We start from the raw sequence: 18620 nt of genomic DNA, 5'->3' as shown, positions 1-18620 counted from the left end.
TTGAATGTTGGGAATAAAGACAAACTTGACGAATGTTTCATTTTCTTTGGCGATAAAATGTAAATAACTGATTCCATTTTAAAGTGACTCATTTCTAACATCAACACTGTGTATAAACTTGTAGAAAACTATCAAACATTTCGTATTATTTAGAAGTGTTGTTTAATACAGAAATATTATTTAATTGCTTCAAATTAAAACCAACAGACATACTGTATAGATCCACATCTTTTAATACCCACTTTTAGAGAGACACAATAACCCTGGCAAAGGAAATATTGAACTAGGATTAACCATTAAAGGTACAAAAAGAAAAATATAAATTAAAAGCACATGACAATATCCCTCCAAAAGAGTAATAACAAGTCTGGACTGCGCACATAGACCTGGAATGACACAGCACCTTTCAGGTACGTATGACTTCAACCTTAGGTATGTTTGACTTTGTACTGAACAGTTAGGAGCCTTCTTCCTCAGCAGGATTACAAGTTCACAGGATACACAGTGTGCGGTAATGAGCCCCAGTGATGCATTTTCATACAGCTCCCACAAGGGGGTAGCATGACATAAGTAAATCACAGTGATCCCTACACCATGCTGATTTAGCTCATGCCTTTCATTCACATCCTCACCTGCAACAGGTGCTGTTCACCCATTAAACAAGAAATAACAAAAGGCACAGCTGCTCACTGCAGCTCTTTGGCATCTCAAGTGTTAAACAGTCACATTCGAATTACGATGAAGCTGGAGTTGCAACCAAGTTGTGAAAAGATCACATAAAAGAAAAAGGGAGCCAAGAAACCATGATAGTATTGCAGTAACATGAATAAGTACATTCACAATGATATATGTTTCCATCAGCACGCGCAGCCACCCGTGCTGCTGCGGGGCGTCTCCTTCAGGCAGGCCTCCTTGTGATTGGCTAACAGACTGGCATCGCCGTTGACACTCTCGTTCATCTTCTCGCAGATGACGTCCACAAGCTTCTCAAAAACCTGCTTCACGTTGATGTTGTCTTTGGCACTGGTCTCAAAGAACTCAAAGCCTGGAGAGAGAAAGAAGGACTACAGTATGAGTGAGTCAGTATGTTTGATGTTTGTCTTGTGTGTTCTTGCTAAGCATGTGATAAAAGTGTGTGTGTGTGTGTGTGTGTGTGTGTGTGTGTGTGTGTGTGTGTGTGTGTGTGTGAGCCAACCGAGCTCTGTAGCCAGTCTTTGGGCATCTTCAGTGGGGACCTGCCTGTCCTCTTCCAAGTCCAGCTTATTGCCTAACAGCACTACTTGAGCGTTGCCCCACGAGTACGTCTTGATCTGGGTTGCCCTGGGAAACAACACAACATTTTCACAAAAACTTTACTGCTTCCTTCCTTACTATTTTCTGCAACCAGTGGAGAAAAGTAACAAAGCACATTTACTCAAATGCTGTGCTTAAGTACAATTTTGAAGTACATTGATGAAGATGTACTTTACATGAATGTTTCAATTTTATGCTACTTTTTAACACAACAGCGCCGGAGTCTAGTGTGTGTGAGCCGATCCGTACCATTAATCGACCACCGAACCGTCCCACAAACCACCAAATGTATGCATTATAATTGTCAGCAGAAAGAAGGACAGAGACGGACTGAGCGCTGCTGCGCCCGTGTGTTTGAGAAAGAGAAAGAGAAGGTGGACTGCACACACAATGCTCAGAATGCTGCTTTTTGACACCTATAGGTCATCTTGTGCATCACTACGGCGTGTAGTCCCGCCATGCCAGCTGTCCCTTTCACGCGGATGTCGGTTCAGCTCTGTGACTACCTCCGCTGCCAGCTTAAAGGTGCAACAACTTAGTCCTGCCTTGAAAAGGCTGTGTGAAAGGGGCTTGAGTTGCACCGTCTTGCTTCTAAACCATGAAGTCTGACATTGTCTCTGATAACACTTTTGCGCTTAAATAATTTTGATTGCAGGTTTTTTACTTGTGACAATTTAGTAGTATTTCTACTGTTACTTACATATGTAAATAATATGTGTACTTCTTCCGCTACTGTTTAAAGATGAAGATATTTCTGAACATGTAAGGACTTAAAGCTGTGAGTTACAGAAAAATCATATTTTTTTTTCCATTTGCAGTTATTCATTTCAAGTATTGCTAGTTATTTTGCAGGGTTTTCTTCATACTTAAACTACAGTAAATATTTTACAAGGACTGGAGGTAAATCGTCAGATTTACAAATGCTTCACCTGTTGGATAACACACACATATTGATATGAACAGTGGTTTAATGGTATAGGACGTTACAACTGAAGGTCTACCCACCAGTCCTGTACAGCACAGAACGTCTCCTGGCTTGTGATATCATACATTAGCAGGAATCCCATGGCTCCTCTGTAGTAAGCTGTGGTGATGGTCCGGTAGCGCTCCTGCCCTGCTGTGTCCTGTAAACACACGACACACCTGAGAAATCAATCAATGACTTATATTGTTTAAACCAGGGGTCTTCAATGTTTTTTAAGGACCCCTTAAGGGACCCCCTACTACTAATATTGTATAAAATGAAGTTGCATATTAAACTGGGTGTAGGGCGGCATAAAGCCTTTATACATACCTTTTTAGTGCATAGAATACTAAGCTATTAAAATAAAAATTGTTGGCATGATTTTATAAATCATCTTTTAATGTTACACATACATGTGGCACAGTGAATCCTTAGGATTTACTGTCTGTGTATGGCTACCTTAGTGACTACCTTCCCTATAGGCCAGTAAGCCTATCATCAGTGGGGATTTATATTTGCTAATAATATGTGGGATTCATGTTAAGACATTTTAATTTTTGAAAAAAACTTTCAAAAATTAACAATAATTTGGAGGCCCCCCTGCAGTGACTCTGAGGATCCCCTAGGGGTCCCGGATCTCTGGTTTAAACCACATCACAATCTCAAAGGAACAGGGAAAGGACAGGGTTAACTTGGGGAATCATTAACTCTCTTTCTCTTGGTACAGAAGCTAATCCCGTCCGTCATGTGTTGATGTTGCCACACCCTGTAAACACACTGGGATATGCTCTCTGCTTCTTGGCTATACCTTAAGGGACAGAAATAAGCTCTGCAGATTTTATTTTTCTTCTTTATGCTTGTCTGATTGTGGGAAAACTGTTAAAGCATTACATAATAACTCTGATGTGGATACGTTACTGTAAAACTGCACCAAGAAATAAGACTTTAACGGATTAATCTCATAGGTTTAAATGTTCTCCTCTGATCAAACATAAAGCCAGCAGCTGTCATGTACAATATTAACGTCACACACTCTAGATGGAGATTTAGGGTTTGTCAGTGACGTACAGTATATGTTGAAGGGACCACACTGTACAGTGTATGTGAAGGAGTCACAGCATGAGATGTTACCACCATCTCAAACCCCTTTATGCCCAACTTTAGCGCAGGGTTTTAAAAAATGAGTTTGTTCTAATGGTCCCATGAAACCCATTCAAGTTGCTCAGCAGCCAATAACATTTTACTTTGAGCCTTCCTCGTGTTAAAGTATGCAACTGTATCATTGTTAAGCAGAGCAGAGAAGGCCTGCTATGCTGAATACATTAAGTAAAAAAAAAAAAAAAAAGATGTATTACTATCATCTAACAGGAGCACTGTGGGTGAGCCCTAACCTTCCACTAACATTCAGTAATAGATCTGTCCTGGGTGTCAGTCTGCACAGTAAGCACATTCGGCTCCAGCAGCTCAAACCCATGCATCTTTCATGAACCCTGTCGGTTGGGGACGATGTTAAACATCAACTGCGGAGTGTGAGAAATTAGTTTACGCCACATCCATGACAGGCTGTGGCGTGTAAGAGGGCAAACTATGGAATGGGGTGAGGACAAACAGTCTATGCTGTGCAACAACGCCTTCAAAAGCTCTATTCTCTCTGCCTTTGGTTGAAGCTGCATTTGAGAACCTCTCAACCCCAGGTAAATGCAGTTAATTACGCCAAGTAAATTATAGCTCTGACATTAAAGAGACTGCAGTGTTTTATACTCAATTTTGCTGCTATAGTGACTGTCAAGGCTGTTTGCTCTGTACAGTATAATTTTTGTATCTGCTGTTAGAAGTGAAAACGCTTCCTGAGCATTCTCCTGGAAATTATTAGGAACTCTTCAGACCTCAATGAGTGCCACAGCTCTTTCTAAACTGACACCTCTTCTGTAGCTAATCCTGTTAAACTTAATTAGGCAAATGTTTGTTCTTCTCAGTTGTTTATGACGAGAGGTAGCCAACACAGAGACTTATGGTTCTTTTCTTTATCCTCGATGAACTGAATGATAATACGACCTTTAGCGTGTTGGGTTTTTGGAGTTTACCCGACTGTCTCATTTCCACAATGCTTGGGCACTATTGAGAAAATAATGATTATATGCTTATTACAGGAAAGTAGAGTGTGATCAATATATGGCTTTTCTGACATAGTGGGTCAAATTTGGCAATTTGAACAATGCACGATTTTGTTTCTTCCTGAACACATTTACATGAAAAAGTCTGCAAAATCTGTGATGAAATTAGACTTTTCTTTTGTACATTTTCATTAATTTAATTATTCAATAATATATTCTGTATACCATGGTGTTAATGTACCATTATATATATATATATATATATATATATATATATATATGAAAAAAACTCTTGTAATGAATGGGAGAAATTCTGCAGTAACCCACCATAAACAATTACATGTTTTAAGTTTTAATGTGTCATTGTATCTATGTTGTTTTCAATTATGCAAACATTATAATTCTAGAAAATGTCTGAAGGTACATGAATATAGTCAAATACAGTAAAGATTTGCAAATACTAACACCTTGGATGCATTATTGTTGTCATCTACTTTAAGTGACCCACATCCCTGCTAAAAGCGTCTGCTGCGGCTTTATGGGTTTGGTTCAATAGAACTAGCCCCAGGCTAACTGCTAAAGGTGCGGCGACGTAAATTAGCCTTAAGAGTATATAAACTGAGGACCAAACAAGGTGACTAATTCTAATCTTTTCAGGCAGTCTGCCATATGTGATGTCAGTTAATAAACAAAGCAACCACTCCAGGTAGCACCACATATTAAATATCCCAATCAGAGTCGTAAAATAAACTACACACATTAGGTTTTTACACTCAGCACTCTGAACTTTTTATGTGCCAGATTAATTATTCTACTAGTTAAATCTAGTCTGTAACACAGTCTGTCAGCATTTACTCATCTGCTGCTGCACTGAGAAAATATCTTTCAGTTTGTACTGGCCTTATCTGCCAGACTTCCACTCTTTCTTCCTGCTGCAGAGGAGAAACCAGACTGTGCATGTGGTGGTAAACAGTTTGAAAGCAGGAAGGTGAAGGAATGAAATTAGCTTTGCTTTGTGATTCTTTTTCATGCCAGGATAATTTGCCAAGCAACAGAGTACAAACCACTTAAAATTGAAAACCAAAAAAACTAAATCCTATTATTTTTCATGTACTGATTTAAAAAATGTAGCTTTTAAACTACAATAAACTAAAAGAGTAACATAGCTTTGTCTGTCACATATCACTTTTGAGCTATTCAAGAGTAGAAACAAACATTTAAAGTGTGGGGGGGTTGCTTTTATAATACCTTCTTCAAAACCTTTACATCTAACAATATTCTAACTTTGGACTCGTGGGATGTTATACTGCAGTTCATTTTACTAAGTTTCAGACAATAATAATTTTTTTATTTTGCTAACACCTTTTGTGTCTATATCTTTCTGTCTTTCTGCTGCAAGACTTGTTCTCCATTTTTATTAGTTTTCTTTTCCCCCGCTCTTAGTTGGTCCATGGAAAGAAAACATCTGGCTCTACACCTAATTTTTCACCTTTATAAATGGCACACTAAATACAGTCAAACTGTGAATTAAATGCATTTAAAAAATACATCATGAGACACTTGTGGTATAGTAGACAGCATATTTGATGAAGTTGATGTACTTGCATGATTCTTGCACTTTTTGGCTTGTACCCACATGGTTGAGTGCACTTATTGTAAGTCGCTTTGGATACAAGGCCAGCGAAATAAATGTAATGTTATATGTCACTGATTTACCATACATCTCCCACCAGCATGTAGAAAATATATTCCTTTATCGGCATATTTCAAAGATCAATGTGAATTTTTCCAACGTACCCAGATCTGAAGTTTGACCCTCTTGTCGTTCCTGTAGATGGTCTTGACTTTGAAGTCGATGCCCACTGTGCTGACAAAGGCTGAAGTGAAGGAGTCATCTGCAAAGCGGAACAGGAAGGAGGTCTTTCCCACGCTGCTGTTGCCGATGATCAGCAGCTTAAACATGTAGTCAAAGTTTTGGTCGGCTGCATCTCTCTGTTCCTGGCCCGCCCCTGCATCTCTGGCTAGTGCCATCTATCAAATGAAGTAGGACAAGAAGAGAAGAATGGTCTTTCAGATTCCCTCATACATAACATCAAACTCATTCATAAAAGAGTATCCACCATAATTGTGAAGTGTTTCTAATGGAACCTGTAACTAAGAACACTATGTGATTAATCATTTCATTAATTTAGCAGCAAAAATGATTTCTTCTCCAATGTCAGGATTGGCTGCTTTTCTCAGTTTTATATAATTGTAAGTTGAATATAATTTTTTTTTTTTTTACTGTTGATCAATACATTAAAGATGTCACTTTGGGCTCTGGGAAAAATATTTCCTGACATTTTATACGCTTAATCCATTAAACAACAAAATAATCAACAGATTACCCGATACTGTATTATGATAACAATGGTTAGTCGCAGGCAACCCTGCAAGCAACAATTCACCAGAAAACACACTTGCAAACATTACGTATGACAGCAGAAGACTATAGGTACATTTGTGCTGTAAAATAATAACAAATGAAGATGTCAATTAATGGATTAGTAAACTATTTTGTATTATTTTATATATATCTTGAAGGTAGCATTTGACATGAGTGATTGTATGATTTGGCTCCATCGCCAGCCTCCCTGGCTGATACTGGCTTATTTAAAGATTGTGGGGAGACAGCGATGTGGTAAGACAGTACTCGTGTGTTCGAATGTCAGAGTGAGGAATCTCAGCAATTGGAGAATATACACTCACATGCCTGAAATCCATCCAGACTAATAGCTAAGCAGATGTTAGTAAATGGAAGTGTTGTTTTAAAAATGGTCTATCTTCCCCCCTCATCCCTCTGAGCTCTCATCCCTGTGTTATGAATCACAACCAGGGCGAGCTCCTTCCACTGTTTCTCCCTCTACCAGTCACCCACTGCTTGCTCCCTGTCCATTTGTCACATGGACTCACGTTGCAAAACTTATGGGATCAGTGGATGCTGAGCGGTGGGTGAGGGGGCAATAGATTCTCCTCCCCTCCCTGTATATTTCGTCCATCATCCATCCGACCATCCATCGACCCACTGACACTGACATTTAAACACACACACACACACACACACACACACACACACACACACACATCTTCCTTGACTCACTCTCATTGTCATCCATCCAACTATGCATCCCTCCTGACATCATCCATCATTATCTCACCCTATCCCACTCCACACTCCTTCCTCAATCTTTCTGCATCATCAGGAGCCTGACCCATCCATTCATCCACACATCATCTACCCCCCCCCCCCCCCTCTTTCCCAGAGGCTGAGCTGAGTCCTGTACTCCTCCCTGATGACTGCGATCTCTCAGGAGACCAGCTCAGCATTACCACTTCCAAGATCATAAAGAGGGACTGGCCAGCGTGCTGCTGTACACACTCAGCAAAACACTAATATCCACGCATGCGCCTACACATCAGTGTGAATAACGTACAAATGGGTATGGTGTGTGTGTGGAGGTTTATTACGCTGGATGCAGATGAAAACCGGGCATCTCGCATAAAAGCAACCGGGTCATAATACAACATAAGACTTAACAGCAGATGTTGACATAAAGTGGTTAGGTCAAAAGTAGTTAATGAAAACGGTAAATGGAAACGGGGTGTGCACTTTGAAAGACCAGGCTACGTTACGGTTTGTATAAGGGGGCATATGGGGTCACGACACTTGTTGACATCTAGAATTAATCTAGTTATAGCTACACAAACCAGCCTGATGTAGGCCTACTACAAACACAAAGATAAAAGTTTTCTGACATGCGTTAGGTTGACACTGTATGCTAGATAGCCTAATTTGCCTAAACTGCCCCACCATACGGTAGCTCAACTACGACCTGATGACATTAAAAACGTTTTTGACAGCTGTGTTGAATGTTAACTTACCTTGGATGTTGTTTATGAGTCTGTCTCCTCCGTCCTCCCCGCGGTCATCCACCTCTACCTAAAAGCCAATGGGTGTGTGCTGCAGTCGGGCGCTCCACTTCAGGCGCTCCGCTCCCGGATCTCCAGGATGTGCATGTGCCTCTATCACCGGGACACCCACCGTGTAACCAAAGTCAAGTCAGCAAGGATATATAAACGGAACTCCCGGTAAGGATTTTCAAAATAAAACCATACATTTTCTTTTTAACTTAGGCTATGTAAAAATTAAAACCATGGTCAACACATCCGTCATTTGTTTAAGCAACTTTGGAGCAAAGTTGAGTTGTCATCGTTTTAGTTTGTATTGCGCATGCATATTGCAATGTTCGGTAGGCTACGCAGCTGTTGCTTTTCATCCTCTGTGATTCTGTGAAGTGTTGATGCGTAGTATCATATAACTATTGTATATTATAGTATTTATACTCAGTAATGTTAATATGTAGAGCTGTGAGTCACTAATTGCCTAATTGCATTCCTTAGAATGTTAGAATTTTGGTTTAAATTGATTGTTTAGACTGAAACTAGTGAAAAAAGAAAGACTCCAAGGTGACATCCTTATATGGCTTGTTTTGACCAACTGTCCAAAAAACCATTGATAGTCAATATCTATATGACACAAAATTAATTGACTGATTGTGGAAGACTACATTGACAAACTTTGCATGACCGTTTGTACTGTCAAACTATTAATTTGAAGGCTAAATCACGAAACTTCCGGTATTATTCTGTCGTAATTTATGCTTGAGTTTCAATAGTACCTCTCAGGCAGCCCTGCTGTAAACTGTGTTAAATGGCGCAAGCATTACGCACTAGTAACGCATCCAAACTCATAACATCTCAGTTTAATTGGTCACTTTTATACCGTGGATAAAATATAGCAGCTGATTCATAAAGTCTAACATTCCCATTTAATACGCTGGACTTCAACATGTAAATCGCTGATATATTAAAGTCTTGAATCATACAAACCCAAGTAGTCCTGGTCTTTCTCAACAAGCATCAACCTGACTGTGAGCATTGCACCCAGGCACATGAATCATGTCCAAACAAGATCAGCTCTACTTGGGTTTGCAAACCTCAAATGATGGTATTGTTAAGCATTGAGAATTCCAGCATGTGCTTGTGCTGTAAGGCCTGACTGTGAATTTAAAACAGAGAAAATCATGTTGGAGCAAGAGGAAAAACTACAGCTGTGGGGCAGTGATGCAACAGATCTGCCAAAACTGCAGTGTGAATGAGGCTTTTTATTGGTGCTTAGCAAAACATCGTCCCTGAGACCTCAGTAGCACACCCTAAACAATACACAGCCAGTTTTTTTTTTTAGAATAGAGTTATACACATAGTGAACTGTGTTTCTTTTTTTAATAAAGGTATTCAACTCAAATTCCTAAATAGCCTATTTTTTCTAAATTTCCTAAATTCCTAAAATAGGAAATGTTCTCAACTAACACAAACAGAGGTATTCTCTTTAGAACTGGACCACATCTATTTTGTGGATATTATCTTCATCTTAAGCCAAACAGTAAAATATAAGAAAAAAATAAAATCAAACAGGAACTCTTAACTCTAGACATAGCCTGGTAAATCAGACACGTTTTCTGATACATATTTAAAATAAAACTGCCACGAAACTTCCATCATCTTGAACAGTAACATCGTCACTTGAAGTCCTCCAAAGTCAGAAGTTACAGAACAAGAAAAGATACAATTCTGTCAATGTTTTGTGGCCAAACTGCCTGAACATATTTAACATGCATACCTTCTACCTCAAAGGTTGATGAGCTCTGACTCAATATTCATCGTGGCTTATCAGTGCAAGGTTCTGGTGGTACTGTGAGCAGGTTTTTGGTCACTTGAGTGGAGGTATCGGGCTGGATCGTTGTGCACCCATAACCTGTGGAACTCTTTGATGAAGGGTTGCACCAGATCTGGCTCATCGGTGACAATGACGTTCTCCACGTTGCTCTGCACTGCTGTCAGCGTCCAGTTGAGGGAGCCGGTGATGAGCAGCCGGCCGTCCACCAAGGCAAACTTGTGATGCATGTAAACAGAGCCCACGTCGCATCGTGCACAGATCCCTGCGGAGCAGAGGGTAGACAGGCAAGAGGGTGGAGAATATTCTTTAATGCTGTAGATATTCCTTGCTATGTAGTCCTGGGTTGTGCACAAAGAATATTAATGAGAATGTGGATATGTTGAATACTACATAAGGTGCTTTCTGTGAATACATAAAGGATAAGTATCAATTAATGTTACTGCTTTTTATTTATCTTCTTTAAATTGAAACAGCAAAAGAAAAAAAGTACAAAAAAAGTTTCTAAATGGACAGTGCTGACCTCACCTGAGGAGTTGTAATATAGACGGGTAATATATGTAGAACAAATCTAAATGCATTTTAAAGCTACATTGTGTAAGAATTTCTCCCATCTAGTGGTGAAATTGTATATGACAACCAACTTAATATTACTTTCTAGCCCCTCCCATTCCGAGCGAGTTCTAACTCCTACGGTGGCCGTATTATTCCAAGAAGTACGATTTCGTCCGTGAGTGTTCCTTCCAGTGTAATAATAATTGCACATTATTTCATTGCTAACATCAGCTATCAGGTTCCCAAACATATGCACGCTAATGTTAGTAAAGTGCTCGATGGTGTTTTAAGCCTCCAACGTCGCCTTCCAGGCAGCTAACCCTAACCTTAACCCTAAACATAGCCATTGCCGCGCTACCTGGAAGGCGACGTTGGGGGCTTAAAACACCAAACGCCTAGTAAAGTATCAGTGCTATCGTTATTCTGTATATTGTACGAGATTAATAGTGTAAGGCAATGTTTACAGCGTAGGAGAGAAGCAACGGAGGTTTGTGTTTTTAATATATTTTTCTGAGCAGTATGAACAATGTCAATGAAACCGAAATTAGCTCTTAGTATCTCCGTCGTTTACACGCAGCTGTTCTAGCTGTAGCTAGTCTGTGTTACAACTGCACATGACGTGAGTTGTCTCCCAGGGAAATCACGACATATATGATTACGTTTATGTTACAAGGTAGACAATCCTTTGTCATCATTGACGCGAGGAAAAGTATCCTAGACGTCGTTCTAGCGTTATGCACAACCATGCTATAGTTAGCCAAGCAACTTTAAAACTTCGAATTTACACAAATAGGCAGAATTATCTTTCGAGAAGAAAGCAGGCAACTTTGGTGTCCCTTTTAAAATCCTTGCTCCTTATGAGCTCTTTCCATCTTGGAAAAGCCACGCCAATATTGACTTTGGTCTTGTTGCTTTGCCTGTCGCGTTGTCGTTTTAATTCTCTTTTTAACTTCCTTGGCGACTCCATTACATGTCCTCGAGAATAGGTGCAATCCTCCATTTTCAACAGGCTTTCAAATCTGCCGGCAGTCGCAAGTAATCTTCTCCCCCTCCCTGGCACTGAGTGTAAAAGCGCGAAAGGCAGAGGTATGTCCCTCTTTGGCTAATGTATTTTAAAGATGGAGGCGCAACATGGCTGCCGCCATTTGAGCGACTTGCTCGTATGTATTCTGATTCTGAATGGCAGATTCTACGCTTACGAGAATACTTTGATTAGTTGGTGGAAGTAATACACATGAATGAGCACATATTTGTGAAAGAACAAAGGGGTTTTTGCTAAGAATCAACTCAAAAAATTACACAATGGAGCTTTAAAGTTTTGTACTTTCACTACATAAACTATTTCACCACTGCAAAATCATTTCATCAATAGCTTACAACACAATAACATAAAATCACAAGACACTTATTTCTTGCTCTTTTCCAGACTGAGCAGTAGAAATCATTTGAATAGGGGAACCTGAGAAGAAGCTATTAAATCTGACAAACAATTTTAAACATACAGTAGGCCTTTATATTTATTTCACTTGTCTGATTAAATATGTATGTTTATTATGATTACTTACTACTTGCTATCAGCTTTTCCTAAAGATGTGCATTTATTTGTTATTGTTGAGTATTGTAACTAAAAATTAGCTTACTAAATAACTGCAGTGGCTCTTTTACATAAACCAAGGATATACAGTAAATCAAAAATAATATTGGTTGTAATACAGAATATGCTACGAATACTAAATGCTATTTTAATCTTTTGTATAGAAATAGTTTCTCTTCTGTTGTGTACAATGGAAATTACTTTGGTAGGGTATTTTGATTTCAGTTTGCATCACACTGTAGACTACTAATTTGTAGATTGGACTGCAGACTAAACTGGGAGAGAGATAAGACATGCAAATTCTCTCTTGAAGGAGTAAGTGCATGTCCCTTTAAAGAAAATGAAACACTATTACCAGGAATGTGTTTTTAAGACTCTTAACCTGCTTAATCGCTCTGTATATGGGGCCTTTTTAAAAGCTCAAAGTAAAGAGAGCCATAATGGGAAAGAGTAAATGCAACCGGCAATTAAAGTTTGATGTCTTTTCAGTTTTGGCCCCCAGGACGCAGACAGTCCAGAAGATGTCGCTTTAAGATAATTTCCCCTGCCCTTTCAGAGCCTCTGGGAATATTTCAGGGAAATATTTGGACTATCCAAACCAGTGACAGCAAACTAATCCAAAGCACTTAGGTGCCAGTCACATATTGTTACTTGAGGATAAAAAAGGTTTCTGCAGACAAAATAGATACAGTATGGAAAGAGGAGTTGGTTGTCCATTGTGCCAAAGTGGTTCACACACACACACACACACACACACACACACACACACACACACACACACACACACACACACACACACACACACACACACACACACACACACACACACACACACACACACACTTAGAAACACTTTGCTTGATTAAATTTGCTGTCTGGTTGCCAATTTCTTACTCACTTAATTCTTACTTAACAATATGCAGTGGCAGTAATTTATTAAATGCAGAGGGCTGCGACAAAAAGTGAGACAGTGTGAGTCGGACACGTGACGCAAAATCTTTCAGAGCTTTCAGAGCATGATTACCATGACTCATGGGAAGGCTTGTAGTAGAAACCTCCATTCCCCCAGACAGTTCCTATCATCTCTCCATTCACCACTAAGGAACCCTGTGGGACTTACTGACAATGACACTGATTGCCCGAGAACACAGAGGGAGCACCTTTTATTGAGTAAGACCAGAGTCATCCTTCATGTATTTCAAGTGAAATTTGTCCATTATAATGACCCCACATGGGTTAGTGTGACTTTTGTAACAAATAATATCTCTAGGTATTATTTGTTACAAAAGTCACAATAATGTAATATCTCTAGATATTATTTATATATATTTTAAATATGTCTCCCTGGGCCTGTTTTTGAAATTGCTTGGCATAATAAGGATGGTTCGTCACAGTGACTGTCACACAGCATGAAGACATATATAGTACTTCACAATGATTTAAAAAAAAACAAAAAAAAAAATACATGGATCTGTTTCCCTTACCAGCCTTGCGGAGGACCCCTATCTGGGAGCCGGTGATGGCTGCGTAGTCCTTATCAGTGAGGACTCGGATGGTGACGCCCCTGCTATGCAACGCTAGTACAGCCCTGCTCAGGTCCATGTTGGAGAAGGCAAAGACACACAAGTCCAGAGAGGAGGTAGCAGACAGGATGCGGCGAAGAAAACGAGAAAAAGAGGTCTCTACGCCATGAGGCAACGGGCAGAGACAGGAACTGGAAAAGCCAAAACAAGAGAACATATGAGTTTGCCTACTTATGTATCACCTGTTGATCTTCTATATGGTATACTAATCCTGCATCCTTTTTTCAGTTTACATATTCCACCTCTCACCCAGGTTGTCCAGAAGGTGAGGAAACCAAATGCCCAAATTGGGTTTTCTAGGTATTATTTTATGTGAAACGCTTATTCAGTAGGTAAAAGAACAGTCCTGTTAAGTGGGAAACAATTGGGACGAGGAATGGTAATTGCACTAAGTAAATCCACTTACTGAATGCATCTAGGGGCTATGAATTTTTGCATTAGTGGCCATGCACTGTCACAACACACTTGACAGTGATACAGAGAAAATCATATATAGCTTCCTTTTACTCAATTCAGTGATAATGTTTCACTTACTGAGGCGACGAGGGAGTGAAGATGTGTTCCACACAGGCCATCTCTGAGGGAAAGAAGAGGACCTCATTGAGGGTTCTTCCAGTCCTGAGGCGACGGAGGAGCCAGCTAAGCAGCTCCACACTGAGAGAGAGGCCCACCACACCCAGGCTGACCACCTTCACCGTCCACATCATTGACATTTACTACATAACACAATAATGTTCAAACCAGTCATGTACTATAATGCAAACTTTCTTATCTTTACATATAATCATAAAATGTTTCTACGAGTTTTGTCTTACATGATTATATGCATTTTCATAAAGGTTTCAAAAAATGTTAATTATGATTATACTATCTGTTTTGCATATGTTTTGTAGTGCTAAAGTAAGCCAATTAAACCATAAGTGCACCTTTTCGATTTTTTTTTTATTTTATATCCTTGCAAATTTATATATTTGTGTTGTAGCCTGTTTAAAGACGTCATTTTGGGAAATCATAATGGGCATTTGTCACCATTTTCTGACATTTTTAAGACAAAAAACGATAAACTGAATTGAGAAAATAATCAGCAGCAGTCTATGATGAAAATAATCATTATTTGGCGATCTAATGTCATATACTATAACTGCACGAAACCTCTGAATGTTGTCTGACAAAATACACATACATTGTATGTTATAATAGGAATGTATTGTGTAACAGTTTGGCAGCATAAGATTCATTTTCTTTTCATACTGGCTGATGGATATGGCACATCACAGAAACATCAGAAACAACATACAGTTACACAATGTTTAGGTATTGAAATTGTATGCTACTTCTACTTAACTACATACAAGGTGATTCGTACTGTAAGTTACCATATCAACCCCAAACACTGACGAAAGAAGGCAAACTACGACACAAACGCCATTTAAACCACGCTAACTGCAAAGATGTATAAAAAGTTGACAACTTAATATTTCAAGAATTTAGCAGGGCATGTCAAAACATAAAACGAGAGCATTTTTAGACAACACACCTAAGCATCTTCTGTCGCCACCACGCGGACTGTGTATCAGAAGTTGTTTCGTCATTGGCATCATCTTAACTGACATTTCAGGGAGCCAATGACTGGCCGTGAAGCACACGCTCTCCTCCAATCACTTAACGCGAACAGTTGCCGGTGCCGGGTCTTCGAGGAAGTCTTTTCCTCTCTTTACCGCAACGTGTATCTTCTACAAGCAAAGGTAAACAAGATTAAACTTTTACTAGATGCCATTTATCAACCACGACATTTCTAATAGCTACAGTTAATCGAGGCATATTCAAATATGTTTTCTTACCAGAGTCCATTTAACTCGTATTTTCATCGTGAGGCGATTTACGTTGAAACGTTACTGGAGATCAACAACAAACATGCTAACGTTAGCCTGCTAACTTTAGTTGCTAACAATATGGAGCAGCAGCTGCCGACTGGAGTTGTTCTCTAGTCCATGTTTCTCACATATTTCCTCTTTGGTGGTATTTTCCTATCGCAGATGTTCTCCTTGTTAAAGCTCCCTGTTTTTTTGTCTCTTTTTCACACATACTTGATTCAGTTTGTCTGCAATGGGTCGCCGCAAGTCCAAAAGAAAGCCTCCTCCTAAAAAGAAGATGACAGGAGATCTGGACTCTCAGTTCACCTGTCCATTCTGCAACCACGAAAAGTCATGTGATGTCAAAATGTATTTACAGTTTCACCAAATACCTATCATCCCAAGACAACTGCTTCAAGTTTGATTCGTTGATTTCTGATGTGATTGTTGCCAACTTTATTGTTGTTGTGCTTTTTATGTTAACAGGGAGAGAAGCAGAAATACTGGTATAATATCATGCACAGTCTGCTTGGAGGAGTTCCAGACCCCCATTACCTGTATCCTTATTCACACATGAATTTTAGATAACACCACTTTCTCTTTCTCTCATTTGCTGCCGCTGGGGTGCGTCTAGATTTCTAGGCTAAACAACTGTATCAGCTATATCGACTTTTAAAATGTGTGCTCACAAAGAAAGTTACAGAAGGCTAGAAACACCTCGCCAAACAAAATCATAAATACCATAAATAATAAATTATTGACAGCAGCTACGCTGTATGTTCGGCTATATTTACATGATTTTTGGATGAGTAATACTGGCTGTAGGGCTGTTACTGGTGATCATTGAGTCTCTTTTCAATTGGTACGTGTTCAGTTGTGGGGAACCCTACAGTGTACTGGCTGAAGAAAGATCAAGGAGGCCATTTACTTCTGATGCCAAAGACCAACTTTAAACAGTGATGGGTTAGTATCCCCCCCGTATACAACCACCTGTTATGTGACTGAAGTTCCACACTTAATTCATGAGATAATAACTTCTGTATTGATTTCCAAAGTTAATATCACCCTGCACTGATTTAAACTCTTACTCTTAAGCAACAAAGTTCCTTTTATCCTTAATCCAATTCTCTTCAGATCTGTCAGAGCCAGTTGACGTGTACAGTGATTGGATAGATGCCTGTGAAGCAGCTAATCAGTAGCCCTCGTGGAGCTGCATGTCTTTCGGGAACGGGATGAGGATGGGGCTGATGGTCCTGGGCCCATTAGGATCAAGCTGGTCAGAGGACATTTATGAAACTATTATTGTTCACAGGTTTCCATGTGGTCACTTAAGATTTACAGTTGTGTGAACAGCAGTTTCACCTATTTGGTCTTCAGTAGGAAGCGGCTCTGAAGCCTTCCCGTTGTCTTCTGACATCTTCCCCCTTCTGTGTAAGATTTCAGCCCACAACTCTAGTTTTGACTCTTGAGATGTATTAAACAAATTGAGAGCCTTCTATTTTCAACATTTGTTGTTGTTGTTGTTGTTTTTGTATGGGTCTCAAAAATCCTTTAGCCTTTACATAGAAGTTGTGAATGGAAAAAACGTGTCCTGCTTTTTATTAAATTTTTTAACCGATAGATTGTCAGGTGCAGAAATGTAATTTTTACAAGAGGCCTGTAGTGTAAGTGAATGGGCTCCCATCTTGGGATTTTAATGTGAAATCAATAGAAAGTGAAATCTTTTTGGTTCGCATTATGAGAAAGAGACATGTGAATATGTGGATCTTAACAGAATCAGTGAGTTGGTGCATTCAAAAGTTGAAAATATTACGTTTTTCACATGCTCATTCTCTATCGTACACTCTGACACACGCAACAGGGCCTAATTGGAGAGGAAACTTTTCAGGTATGGCTTCACTGCCAGGCTTTGCAAAGTGTAGGTTGGAGTGAACCTTTTTCTTTGGTTAAATTTTAACACAGTTCAGCATGATGTTACGGGCTGTGTGTCCACAGCTCTCCTCATCCTCATAAAGACAGTTGGGTCACAACATTAGGTCATTCCACTGGAGAGAGGAATGGACATGTGAGGCTTAGCTTCTAAGTTCAAAGGTTTTGAATTCTTAAATCATTTAGTTTTTCACTCGATGGTATGTTTTTAGCTTACATGTTTGAGAAATGCAAAAATTCAATAAGTACAAATTGTTATGAAGCAGACTTTTAGAAAATAGTGTTTTCTTAAACTGTATTCAGGTGTTAATATTGAGTGCTTATTTTCCTATGCAACAGCCATCAGTGTTTAATAGCATAAAAACACACTGTTTAAAAAAAAAAAAAATGTTATCAATTTGATAAGTGTGATCTTGGAAATAAAGCAATAAGACTTAATACCAGTACGTGTTGGTTGGTTTTTATTTTATTGTATAATTAACTAAACACACAATAGAGTAGGCTTTCTTTTTGTTTGAACTTGATTTGATTTAGTTGAATGTTAAGATGGAGATGGAAATAAAAGATAGTGATTAGATCCCACGTCAAACATCCTGTCCAGAACTGAGCACCACCAGCTGGTGACAAATGGAGGGACAACCACAGAATTAGAGTTTAGATGAACTGTCAAAAGAAATTGAGATTTAATATAAATAAAGACAATGGTTACAAAAATACTTAAGTGTCAGTACTGAAATAATAAGCAGCCTTGACTTGATAGATTTTATAGTAAAAGTTGAATTAGGTGAAAGAACACACGCAAAGACCTCCAAATGTGTGTTTTTATTTAGAGTTTTTACTGTTCGTGTTGACGATACACAGGTGTAGTCAACCATGCAGAACACAACCTTTTGGCTCAAAGAAATCCTAGCACAATGAGATACCCTCAGCAAGTGAATGGATGATGAACCAGAAGAACACTT

The 18620-nt window shown here is 39.2% G+C and overlaps 3 protein-coding genes across 3 annotated transcripts; 1 reads left to right on the top strand and 2 right to left on the bottom strand.

Annotated features, from left to right (window-relative positions):
- Window positions 1–210: 210 nt before the first annotated feature.
- Window positions 211–8488, bottom strand: rab3da (RAB3D, member RAS oncogene family, a). Its single transcript, XM_031285945.2, has 5 exons — window positions 8293–8488; window positions 6169–6402; window positions 2299–2417; window positions 1196–1320; window positions 211–1045 (listed from the first exon to the last, which is right to left on the bottom strand). Exons 2-5 carry the CDS (start codon window positions 6400–6402, stop codon window positions 858–860), a joined length of 666 nt encoding a protein of 221 aa, XP_031141805.1. The 5' UTR covers window positions 8293–8488; the 3' UTR covers window positions 211–857.
- A 1067-nt stretch (window positions 8489–9555) lies between these two features.
- On the bottom strand, window positions 9556–15520 carry pld6 (phospholipase D family, member 6). Its single transcript, XM_031285946.2, has 4 exons — window positions 15414–15520; window positions 14411–14592; window positions 13778–14007; window positions 9556–10409 (listed from the first exon to the last, which is right to left on the bottom strand). Exons 2-4 carry the CDS (start codon window positions 14587–14589, stop codon window positions 10141–10143), a joined length of 678 nt encoding a protein of 225 aa, XP_031141806.1. The 5' UTR covers window positions 14590–14592; window positions 15414–15520; the 3' UTR covers window positions 9556–10140.
- Window positions 15390–18101, top strand: LOC116040521 (transcription elongation factor 1 homolog). The gene is made up of 4 exons (XM_031285947.2): window positions 15390–15621; window positions 15973–16098; window positions 16216–16286; window positions 16864–18101. The coding sequence occupies exons 2-4, from the start codon at window positions 15983–15985 to the stop codon at window positions 16926–16928; spliced, it is 252 nt and encodes an 83-aa protein (XP_031141807.1). The 5' UTR covers window positions 15390–15621; window positions 15973–15982; the 3' UTR covers window positions 16929–18101.
- The last annotated feature ends 519 nt before the right edge of the window (window positions 18102–18620 follow it).

Source organism: Sander lucioperca, chromosome 4 (genome assembly GCF_008315115.2).
Source record: "Sander lucioperca isolate FBNREF2018 chromosome 4, SLUC_FBN_1.2, whole genome shotgun sequence".
NCBI lineage: Eukaryota > Metazoa > Chordata > Actinopteri > Perciformes > Percidae > Sander > Sander lucioperca.
The sequence above is the reverse complement of the archived record's forward strand: the minus strand, read 5'-3'. Positions and strand labels throughout refer to the sequence as shown.